Source organism: Mesocricetus auratus, unplaced genomic scaffold, assembly GCF_017639785.1.
Source record: "Mesocricetus auratus isolate SY011 unplaced genomic scaffold, BCM_Maur_2.0 Super-Scaffold_100029, whole genome shotgun sequence".
Classification (NCBI taxonomy): domain Eukaryota; kingdom Metazoa; phylum Chordata; class Mammalia; order Rodentia; family Cricetidae; genus Mesocricetus; species Mesocricetus auratus.
Genome location: NW_024429210.1, coordinates 19104516 through 19117172, shown reverse-complemented (window position 1 = coordinate 19117172; position 12657 = coordinate 19104516). Strand labels below are relative to the sequence as shown.

The 12657-nt window shown below is 37.3% G+C and overlaps 1 protein-coding gene across 8 annotated transcripts in view; it reads right to left on the bottom strand.

The window, feature by feature from the left end:
* Ccdc88a (coiled-coil domain containing 88A) overlaps positions 1-12657 on the bottom strand; it is a 147337-nt gene that overhangs the window by 62542 nt on the left and 72138 nt on the right. For all 8 annotated transcript variants that reach the window (XR_002382770.2, XM_040733247.1, XM_040733248.1 and 5 more), the window contains 4 exons: positions 9513-9594; positions 6796-6954; positions 3203-3349; positions 2247-2391 (listed from right to left, as the gene is read on the bottom strand). Coding sequence is in view for 7 of the 8 variants with exons in the window: in XM_040733247.1 (XP_040589181.1) it covers positions 2247-2391; positions 3203-3349; positions 6796-6954; positions 9513-9594 (533 nt within the window). In the remaining variant the exon portion in view is untranslated. The remainder of the gene's footprint in view (positions 1-2246; positions 2392-3202; positions 3350-6795; positions 6955-9512; positions 9595-12657) is intronic.

The following is a 12657-nucleotide window of genomic DNA, read 5'->3' as shown; positions in this document are numbered from 1 at the left end:
GATTACAAAGTTAGCTATGGTACCACATCCTTGTACTCCAGCACTGAAGAGACTAACAGGTTAATCCCCAAGACTAACTAACCAGCTAGACAGCTTAGCCTACTTGTGCAGTTTTAAACTAGTGATAGACCCTGTTCTCAAGGGGGAAGAAGAGGGCAAGTGGCTCCAGGGGAATGACATTCAAGATTGTCCTCGACATACAGGTAAGCACACATATACAGGATTTTTAATAGTAGAAAACTTAAGTCTGAGCTGCTTTCTTGTAACCCAATTTACAGAAGTACAATTAAAGTTACAAACAAGTAAAACATTTCCATGAGTTCACTACTTATTATATAGTCAGTACACAGGACACTAGAATTTTGTTATTTAGGTTCTCACTTATAAAATCAGAAAACCCAGTAGATAATACACAGGGTGAAGCATCTATCTGTACAAGTAATTATTTATAAGCAGTAGACTAGACATTCTTTCAGAGCTTCTATCTATCGGATAACTATGTCCTTAGTACCTTAGTACCTGGTACATGTTATATTTTATTAACTGTTTAATAAACATTTGCTTAAGAACTCCATGTAAATTATCTGATACTGTGTCATTCAGGAATTATGTAACTAATCAACTTTGAATAAATTTACCTGGCTATAATTAACAAAATGTGTTAACAGCGTTAATACACCCAGTACAAACAACTGTAAATGAATTTAATTTTTAAGAAAGGGTACAGAGAAAAAAAAGAGGCACAAGTAAGAATTTGCAGTTTTTTGTTTTGTTTTGCTTTTAAGGCAGGATCTGACTATGTAAACCTAATTCAGACATCTGTCTGCCTCTACCTTGTGAGTCCTGGAATGAAAGGTGTATGCCACCACATCCAGCAAAAAGTTACAAATTTATCTAATGGCCTTTCATTATCTCTAGTAATGAGTCAGCTGGCAGTATGATCCTGAAATGGTTTTTAATTTATTTATTTACATTTGTTATGAGAATAGTCACAGCCATGAGGAGCCTTAACTTTCTTTAGGGATTTTAGTTTCACCTTTAAAATCTTCTTACTAGAGTTTTGACTTCCTATTTGCATTTGTCTGTATTCAAAGAACATACTGACCAGATAAAATAATGTCTGTGTTTGACTTACTGGATGACTATAGCTCTCTGGAGAAGTCAACATATTAGTATTTCAGCTCTTGTGACAGTGGTGACATTTTGTTTATGATCTAATAAATAAAGCTTGCCAGAAGATCAGAGTGCAGAACTAGCCATACTAGTTAGCCATAGAGGCCAGGCAGTGGTGGCACACACCTTTAATTACAGCAGTCACAATAGTTAGCCATGGAGGCCAGGCAGTGGTGGTACACACCTTTAATCACAGCAATCGGGAGACAGAGGCAGACAGATCTCTGTTAGTTCAAGGCCAGCCTGGGCTACACAAAATTGAGCCAGTCTAAGAGAAACAGAGCTCACACAAAGGTTATCTCACCACTTGGGATCGCATGCCTTTAATCCCAGCAATAAGGAGGTGGAGACAGGAAGTGATATAGCTGGGCAGAGAGAGGAATATAAGGTGGGAGGAGATAGGAGCTCATGGTAGTCTGAGGCAGTCAGTCTGAAGCAGTCTGATTTGTAAAGATGGATGCTGTCTGAGGACAGGATCTCCCTTTTGGTCTGAGAATTGGTAGAGGTGAGACCCCTTCAGTGGCCAGCTGCTCTGCTTCTCTGTCCTTCAGCTTTTACCCTGTGATAGCTGACTCCAAGTTTTTATTACTAAGACCAAAGAGAATTCATGCTACATGTGACAGTAACTTAAAATACTGCCTAGTCAACATCTAAACCTATTAACAAGTTCACAAAACTTAGTTTTTGCTTTAGACTAACCAAGATTGTATGACTGTACACTTTTAAAAAGCTATACATTTACGAATGTATAATAATTTAACATATACACTAAATAAAGCAATAATAGAATTATTTGATACAGTTTAAAACAGAAAAGGATGGGGATTCAGGTTTTTAAAAAGCCTCTTCTCCCATGAACAAATAAATACCATTGAGTCTTAAGATATAGAAAAGTAAAAACCAGACCTAAAAAAAAAAAATACGAATTTGTGAGATAGTATTTTTGGAGATAATTGGTAGTCTTGTATGACCTTTAGCTAGGGAAAATAAAGAATTGTAACAATATATACAGAAATATAAATAAAACTTCATTTATTTATTAATCTACCTAAATGAGATAAAACTGAGACTACCTTCCGCAAGTTCACTAGTTCTGGATATCTGTTCCAGCTCCCAGCCAAGATGTAATGATTCATCCATACTTTGTTTCTGTGCCATTTCTAAAGTCATATTTTCTTCCATTAATTCTTCAATCTTCTTTCTATCCATATCTCGTTCCTATTCAATTATATAGAATAAGGAAAAAAGCTAATAAACACTGGAATTTCCATCCATTATTCATTAATTTTTACATTTTTTAAACTGAATGTTTTTAGTTCCTTAAAATGTTCATATTGAAAGCAATAATTAATTATTATAATCACCACTGATCATTATTAATCAGGTATCTGACATCCTTTTAAAATTATCTTAAAAGTTAAATTTTGTACACATTTGGACTATTTTTACCCCCCTCTTTTAACTCCTAAATCCCCTTCCTCTTACCCACTGGCCCAAGTCTGTGTCCTCTTTTTATTATATCTATATCTATCTATCCATCTATCTATCTATCTATCTATCTATCTATCTATCTATCTATCTCCATCCATCCATCCACCCACCCACCCACTCACTCACCAAGTCCAATTTGGGCTGCCTATATATTCTTGGCTATGTGGCCCTTTAAAATAATCTTTAAGGACAAAATGGAAATGTTCCTTCATACTCAGTATACTATTTTAGTCATCTAACAAAAATAATTTTGGCCATTGCTAAATTTTACCAGACAGCTATAAAATTTCTGCATTTTAAAAGACATGTTTATAAAATATATGTACTGTCTTTGAAAGGCAAAAATAAGTAATTAAGAGAAAATGTTACTGTATATTTATTTTATGTAATGGTGGAAATATCTTAAATGACTTTGCTATCTTGTCTATGTTAAACCCTTACTAAAGATTCTAGCTATCCTTGTCATTATAGAGAACTTAGCAGAATCATGGAATTCTTCCTCAGAAGCCAGGAAAACTTTTCAACCCAAAAAACTTACCATTTCCATATCATGCAATTTAGCCTTTAGTTGTAAATTCTCTTTTTCTAATTCATGTAATTTGTCAGAGCGAGCACGAGTTCCTTCTAGCTGGTCTTCCAACATGGTTTTTGTTTCTAATAATACTTGATTATCTTCTTTTAATTCCTATAAATATTTCAAATAGGCTTTTAAAAATGAATTAGAAATGTGCTAATGTCTGTTTTTTAAAGTTGTAGAATATAAAGATTCATCTTTGAAATGAATACATTAAGCCATTCTTACCATGCAAGAGTAAAGCTATCCAGCAATATACTATTGATTTTTTTTTTTTTTGCTTCATACACTTTCTACCTCCCGGCCCCAGAATTAAATATATTATGCATTCAAAATACTTAAGCCTTTAGAATGACTAGTACTACTGTAGTTTCACAGGGAATTGGTGGAATATATTGCAATGCCTTAGTCACAAGGTTAAAAGAGAATGCATGACTAGTCTTCCATACATCTAAGAAACGAAGTTCCATAGAATTAACATTTATTAGGACTGAAATAGACAAAAATTTACCTCTACTGAGGAATAACTTGAAAGTGATTCGTTTTAGGTTTTTAGAATAAAAAACTAAGACTAAAACTCACATAAATGGTAAAACAATACTCGGTTAACTTATTGTTTTGAGACCGTCTTCTTAAATAACCAGTAAGTTCAGGCTGTCTAGAACTTGTGATCCTCCTTGTCTGTACCTCTCATTTGTGCTGGGATTATAAACCTACACAATCTGCTGCAACCTTTCAGATTTCCACTTTTCTTTCTTGAGACAGGGTCTCACTATGGAGCATGGCTGACCTTAAACTCTCGAGATTCACCTGCCTTTGCTTCTAGAGTGCCAGGATTAAAGGTGTGTACCAGCATACCTCTTCAAATTTTTCTTGTCTAAGAGCCTTGTGCATGTGTAACAAGATGTCCAACACTGATCTCTAACTCTTCAGTCCTCATTATGTCAAATAAATAATTTGAGGAAATCTTTTTTTTAATTTCTCGAATATATCTTTACTTATCTATCATGTCTACAGTGTTCTGCCTGCATGTATATACTTGGAGGCTGGAAGAGGGTATCAGCTCTCATTACAGATGGCTGTGAGTCATCATGTAATTGCTAGGAATTGAACCCAGGATGTCTGGAAGAGCAGCCAGTACTCTTGACCTCTGAGCCACTTGCCCAGCCCTGAGGAAATAGTTTGGTGGGGTAGCCATGTTGGAGGAGCTGCAGTTAGCAATGGAGCTTATGGAATGTAGCTCATGGGACAGCATAGCTATAATGGGTGTACCCCAGTGAGCAAAGCTCCAGGGGGTTTGTCTCCAGAGTGCCTCCTGCTTCTGTTGTGCCTTCTGTTTGCTGTCATGATCTTACTGCATTTGGCATGGTGTGATTACTATGTGGAAGAATTCCACAGTATCTAGTACAGTGTGATTGTTTCATGGAAATTTCCCACTCCTCACTGGGCAACTTACTTGTAGGTCATGATGAAGATGATTTCTATAAAAGTAATGATGCTTATTTGGATCAATGATTTAAAGACATAGATGGCAAGTGCAGTTTGTAAAGATAGTCAGGGATTCATTTAGGCTATTCTGCCAATTGCTCCAATAAAAGATGCAAGAAAGAAAAAGAAAATAAGCCTAGAAGCAACCTTCTTTTTTGCTAGATGTGAGACTTGTCAAGGATGGAAAATAAGCACAAGCAAGTTTTGCATTATAGACCCATCAATTCTGCCTGTGGGGGGAAAAATGATCAAAGAAAGCAATCGTGTCCCTACACCAAAGGTTACGTCCGAGTTCCTTGGTCATGAAGCTTACAGAATAAATCACAGGTTTTGGTGTTCATGTTGCAAAACCAAAGTCGTGAAGGAAATTAGATGATCCTATTGTGTAAAGAAAAACAAATGGTCAGCTAGACCACTTGAGTAAAGCTTTGTAGAGTAGAATAAGGACAACAATTTGCAACCCTGAAACCACGAACAGCTGCCTGCCAGTAAAAAGGAACTGACTGAAATATATGTGACCTGCTTGAAATTGCTAATCAATAATAAAAGAATCACTGCTTTGGGGTGAAGATGGTGTGGTAGGAAAAGTAATACAAAGGAAAATGTTTAACTACACGTGGGCTTCTAAGAAAAACTTGTAACCTGCTACCATAATGTGATTTCTTTCTGAAGCAAAGATTTTAACTTATTTTTGGAAAACACGTTAACTTGTGGTTGTGAAGTGATTTCCTTCTTGCATAGAGATTTTTGTCTTACGAGTATAAAAGGCTTAAGAGAACAACAAAAAGAGAAGAACTAAACGTTCCCCCTCCAATAAGTCTCCTGGTGTTTGTGTAGCACCAATTCCACATCTCCTCTCCAGCTTCTCTGACCTGCTAGACTACACTCCAGCAATCTGGAAGCATGTATTCACAATTTTATCTTGCTAAATAATGTGTCTGTTGTTTATCAAGTTTAGAGAAATACATTGTTCTGTTAGGTTCTGAGACAGGATTTCACTATGTATTCCAGAATAGTCTTACACAGTGATTTTCACACTTGAGTATCTTGTGTTGGGGTTACAGGTGTATACTATCATGCTTTAAGGCAGTGATATCCATGAAGATCCCTTAGTATTAGTACACATGCACAACAGATTAATATATGCATATATTATATGCGTTATATATGTGTATGTATGTATTTTATCTTAGAATCTTGAAGTTTCATTTATTCAGGCTAAATGTCCTATTTTTTCATGTTGAAATTACCTATCTTTACTTATCTGTATGTGTGTGGGTACATTCTACAGCATCCACAAGGAGCTCAGAGGACAATATATACTGGTTGGTTGGTTCTGCCTTTCCATCATGTACATCCTGGGATCAAAATCTGGTTATGGGGCTTGAATCTTTAGCCCACTAAGCCATCTGACCTACCCTTCGTGTGTTTATTTCTTGATTCCACATATTTTTTTTATCCTTATACTGAAACTTAACAATATTTCTTATGTTTACTGGAAATAAGGAAGTTAACAGAAAAGAGGAAAGTATGTGAGGACTGTCAGTCTCAAAGTGGTTTTTCCTAATTCATTTGCATATATACAGCATTTGATCTCAGTATTCTAATATCAACAAAACAAAATCAGAAAAATATCCTTAATAGAGATAAGTATTTCATTTTAATGGTAAGAGGTGGTCTTCAAGTCTTCTGTGGCTACAATGCTAGATGTGGGGCGTGTGTGACAGTGCTCTAAACAATTCAATGAGCTTTACAATGTGAGGAAATAAATACCTTTGTAAAAGTCTAAGCATTATTGTCATCTATTTAAAATAAATTTCAAAGAACTTAATGCTACCTCTAGATTCAATTCCTTCTGTTTATAAAATGCATTTTTTTTGTTTTGTTTTTTTGTTTTTACGAGACAGGGTTTCTCTGTATTGTTTTGGAGGCTATCGGTCCAGCCCGGCCTCGAACTCACAGCGATCCGCCTGCCTCTGCCTCCCGAGTGCTGGGATTAAAGGCGTATAAAATGCATTTTGAAAATCTTAACACTTTAAGAAAAAAGTATGAATAACTATGCAACATACCTCAACTCTTGCCTTATAAAATTCAATGTCATGAAGTCTCTCTTTATATCTGCTGAGTTCACTTTCAAGCTTATCAACTCGGACTGCCTTCTCCCGAAGTGCATCCAATTCATCTCGGTACATTCGAGCAGATCGAGCGTCCGAAAGCAAATTCATGTTCTAAATAGAAATATAAAAAAATGCTTTCTGTCGCACCTGCTGTGCGGCCTGCATCCAAGAATGTAGCGAGGTGGTCGGGATAGATGACACAGAGACCGGTCGGTTGCTTTAAGAAAAACTTTATGCTTCCCAAGTCAGCTTAGGAGGAGACCCCAGTCCACTTAGGTGCGACACTTTCAATCTGAACTTTCCCTTTTAAACTACTCTTTGTTCAAACAACTTCATTAATTTAACAAAAAGTAATAAATTATATATATTTAAAAGGAAATTGTATTATATATAAATAATAACTGTTTCTTAAAAAATAAAGATATACTAAGCCTTATCCATGAACCAATAATGAAAGAGTAACAGCAATGTTTTTTAAAAAGGAATTGTAAATTAAAACCTCTATTTAACACAACATTCACAATTAAATTTAAGCTTAAAAGTTAACTTTAGGGACGGCTAAAAACTGTTAAGAGCACTGCCTGCTCTTCCAGAGAACATGTTCCGTTCCTACCACCACCATCGCGATTAACAACCATGTTTACATTCAGTCCCTGGGGATCTGTCACCCCCTGGCCTCTGGGGGCACTACACTCATGTGGTACACAGACATACATGCAGGCAATGCAACTAGACACATAAATTAATAATTTTTAAAGAGTGTAACTTTACAATACAAGATGATAAAAATATAGAAAATCTAAGTGATATAACTAAAGCAAATTACTACTTTAGAAAAATGTTTTTATTCAAATATGTGACTTACTAAAATTTAGCTGATTTTTTTTAAATGCTTCTAAATAAAATAATTATGCATCTTATTAGCAGAGAATTCTCAACAAAGGAATCTCAAATGGCTGAGAAACGCTTAAAGAAATGTTCAACATCCTTGGCCATCAGGGGAATGTAAATCAAGATGCCTTTGAGATTCCATCATACACCTGTCAGAATGGCTAAGATGAATAACACAAGTGACCGCTCATGCAGGTAAGGGTGTGGAGCAAGGGGAACACTCCTCCATTGTTGGTAGGAATGCACACTTGCACAGCCACTATGGAAATCAATATGGTGGTTCCTCAGAAGACTGGGAATGGATCCACTTCAAGACCAGGCTATACCACTCTTGAACATATACCCAAAGGATGCTCAATCATAGCATAAGGACACTTGATCAACTATGTTCATAGCAGTTTTATTCACAATAGCCAGAAGGTGGAAACAGCCTAGATATCCCTCAACTGAAGAATGGACAGAAAATGTAGTATATTTACACAATGGCGTATTACTCAATTGTTAAAAACAATGTGATCATGAAATTTGCAGGCAAATGGATGGAATTGGGAAAAATCATTCTAAGTAAGGTAACCCAGACCCAGAAAGACAAAAAAGTTATGTACTCATTCATAAGCAGACATTAGCTGTAAAGCAGAGGATAATAATGCTACAATTCACAAACCCAGACAGGCTAAGTAACAAAGAGGACTTAACACATGGATCTCCTTGGGAAGGGGAAATAGAACTGATTTCGTGGGTGGACTGATAGCAGGTGAGGATGGGAGCAGGAGGGACCAGGCACAGGAGGCAGGGTTGGGTGGGGGATAGAATGTAGTGGGAAAGACACCTGGAATTGGGGGGCATTTGGGGAGGTTATGTGGAAACCTCGTGAGATGGAAATTCCCTGGAATCTGCAAGGGTGACGAGTGAAGACTTCTAGTAATGGAGCATATGGAGACTGAACCTGCCATCTTCAGTAACTAGGCAAGGCTTCCAGCAGTGGGACTAGGACATCAATCCAGCCATAAAACTTTTGACCTACAATTTGTCCTGCCTGCAAGATGTGCTGGGGTAACAGTGGCACAGAAATTGTGGGAGTGGCCAACCAATGACTGGTCCAGGCTGAGACCCATGCCATGAGCGGGAGCCCGGGCCTGACACTGCCTGGATAGTCGGGTACCAGGGGCTGCACAGCCCAGAGACCTAGGATAGAACAAAACTTGACTGGAAAAAAAAGTCAATTAAATGATTCCTAATGATATTCTGCTATACTTAGATGGGAGTCTCGCTCAATTATCATCATCAAAAGATATCATCCAGTAATTTATGGAAGTAGATACAGAGACACAGAGTCAAACATTAAGTGTAGCTCAGGGGTACCCTGTGGAAGAAAGGGAGGAAGGACTGCAGGAACAAGAGGGGTCAAGGTCACCACAAGAACATGTCCCACAAACCAACTAAGTAGGGCTCACGGGGGCTCACAGAGATCGAAGCAACATGGAGTTAATACGGGTCTGGATAAACCAGTGATAAAGGACAAATACATAAAAAAGAGGGACTCAGAACTGCCCCAGTCCAAAAAGACTACTTTGAATCTTGGAGCAGTTTGAATAGTAGGAACAAAAGACCTTCCTTTCTAGCTTTGGCCCTGCATTTTGATAAAGGTAATAAAAAGTTACCTGAATTTATACAAATATTTGAGGTAACTGGGGCTTAAAGTATTGAGGTCATGATTATAAACTACAATGAGATAAATCAATTCCAACTATCCCATACTCCAGTATCTAAGTACACACCTCTTGTTGCAGTCTCTTCATTTCCATTTCTATTTGTTCAAGTTCTTGTTTACAATCCAGTAACTGTTCAGTCTTTTCTTCCCTTAAATGTAAAAGGATATTTATTAAAGAATAAGCATACCCCTTCCAGAATCTGTGGTCACTACAACATTAATACATACAAGTGACTGTTCCTTAACTAACTGAGGGCTGCGGATGGCTCAGCAGTTAAGAGTTCTTGCTGAGCTTGGGGAGAACCAGGGTTCAGTACCCAGCACCAACATGGTGACTCAGAATTGTCTCTAATTGCAGTTCCAAGGAATGCAATGCTGCCTTCTTGCCCCTGCAGGTACCAGGTACACATTTAGTACACATACATGTTTGCAGAGAAGCACTCATACATATAAAATAAAAGTAAGCAAAATGTTGCTGGACAAGATAGTACCCACCTTTAATCCTAGCACTAAGAAGGCAGAGGCAAACAGGTCTCCATGAATTCAAGGCCAGCTTGGTCTATGCAGCAAGTTCTAAGGCTACATAGTAATATATTGCTGCAGAACAAAAACCTAACTGAATGGAGTATTATTCATAACCAGAACATTTGGAGAAAATAAAAGCAAGAAAAAGACAGTATGAGATGTTATCAAACTTCTACCAATGATGTTATAAGACCAGTGCAATAATTAATGTCACTACAGTTTATTATATATTTTCTCTCTCTCTTCACCTGTCCTACCTTAACTTTTTCCCCAACTCTGCATAATGAACAACAATTAAGCATGAATGATTTTATATAATACTGTGTATGAAGAGTTCCTCATAAAGGAATACCAAAATTTTACAATGGCATAAAGGAAACGATTTGCTCTACATATGCCCAAAAATCTCTACTTCATATTGCTTTAAAACATTGTTCTGTACATACATATATGCATATACATAGATGCACACACATATATCGACACAAGGTTTCACTATATAATATTGGCTACCCAGGAACTCACTATGTAGACCAGGCTGACCTCACAAAAATCCACATGCCTCTCTCTCTTGAGAGCTGAAATTAAAGGCATATGCTCAGCAATATATCTCGGCTTTTATTAATTTTTGAATGGCTTTATCTCTTATTTTTCCAGCAGAGCTAATCTTCTCAAAGGAAGCTTGCCCTTGACTATTTTCTACCTTCTACTGTCTAATAATAAAAGGCACTGTATAAAGCAGCTTACTTTTATATGCCTTCACATGTTTCCTGGTGTTCAAAACTCACAAATTTTTAAATGGTAGAGATATTCTCTTTGATAAAATAAATATAATTTACTAAGTAGGTTTTCATTTTCCATATAATGAATAATGTTTTATTTAGAAGAGTCACCATTAAAAAAATCCTGTATTATATGTCTGGACATATTCCTAAAAGTCTTTAAGGTTCTTGATATCTACTGTCAAACTGCCCTGCTGAAAGAACATTAATATCCTGTTATTTAAATTTCTTATTTGTAAATTATGTGTCGTTCCCCCCCCCCCCCATTTATCCATTTGCTGAAGGAAGGCTGAGTGTCATGATGTATGTATGGGTGGAGGTCAGAGAACAACTTGAGTGAGAAGGTTCTCTCCTTCTACCATGTGGGTTCTAGGGACCAAACTCAGGTTGTCAGGCTTAACAGCAAGCACCAGCTTGACGGCTCTCTTACTTCTAACCTTGCATTAGTTTGTCTTTCTATAGATTACAAGTTACTGTTTTTGTCATTAACAAGACATTAGTTATACACTACAACACCGACGAACCTGGAGGGCATCATGCTAAACAAGGCCACAGATTATATGTCCCCTTTATAAGAGTGTCAAAACTAGGCAAACCCAAGGAAATATAACAGATTAGCTACTGCTAAATTCTGAAGGCAAAGAGGATGGACAAAGACACTCTTTTTCAATTATTGTGGTGATCGCACAACTTAAAAACTTAAAAGGATGAACTGAGAAATACTGAATTATATTTTAGTAAAAGTATACTATTTTTTAATAAAATAATAATATAATGATTAATGTAAGTAATCATTATATTAAGAAACTCCCAAAACATGTCATCAATGGTAGTTGCAAGAACTGTTCAAGGAAGTCTTCATTAATGTTAATTATTATATAAAAAGTTTAATTTATAAAGAATTAGTTATTCCATCTAATCATGTTATACTTTTACTCTGCAAATTAAAATCAATTGTACTATTTGGTGTTACCCATAAATGAGCATACACCAGTTAATAATTAGTACAAAGTATATCCTAATTATTTATTTTATAGTTTCCACTATGGTATAAAAAGCAATCTGGACCTTTTTAAATTTTTTTTTAAATCAAGATTTCTGCTGCTATGGATCAGGATAGTGCCAGTCTGCACTTCCACAGATAGAGAGTCTGGGAAACAGGAAAGAACCTAAAAGATATGCATATATGCATAGTACCCAAGAGAAGAGGATGGAGACAAGATCCTCTGAATGGATGGGGAACAGGGCGAGGGGGGTAGTGGGACCTGGGAAGAGTAGAGGGGGTAAAGAGGAAGGGAGTGGGTCATGGGGGAACAGGAAGTTGAGGGGGTGGGGGTAAAATAGGGGGAAGAGGGAATCATAGGATCGAAGACAGATCAGGCACCAGAGTGACCTCGAGTGATCTAAAGGTATAACATCAATTGGCAAGCTAAGCAATAGTGGAAGGACCACCTCGAATGCCCATTCCTGATAATGAACTTGATGTCTATAACTATCCGGGAGCCTTCATCCTGGGACTGATGGAAGCAGAGGCAAACACACAACTAAGCACTGAACTGAACCCAAGGAACCCAGTGACAGAGAGAGAGGAGTGATGAGCAAATTGGCAAGGAATGGGCTGGCAAAACCAGCAGAGACGGCTGATCTGAACAGGGAGTGCTCTTGGACCCCAGACCGACAGTGGGGAGGCCAGAATGGGACTGATCTGGTCCCCCCAAATGTGAGTGTCAGTGAGAAGGCCTGGGCAACCTATGGGGCTCTGAGCTGTGGATCAGTGTCTATCCCTGGTATACAATCTGTCTTCATGTGCCTATGGCACAAAGAGAGATGCTCTCTCAGCCTGGACTCTTAGGGGAGTGCCTTGACCCTACCAAGAGTGAAATGATAGACTCTAGACATCCCCTA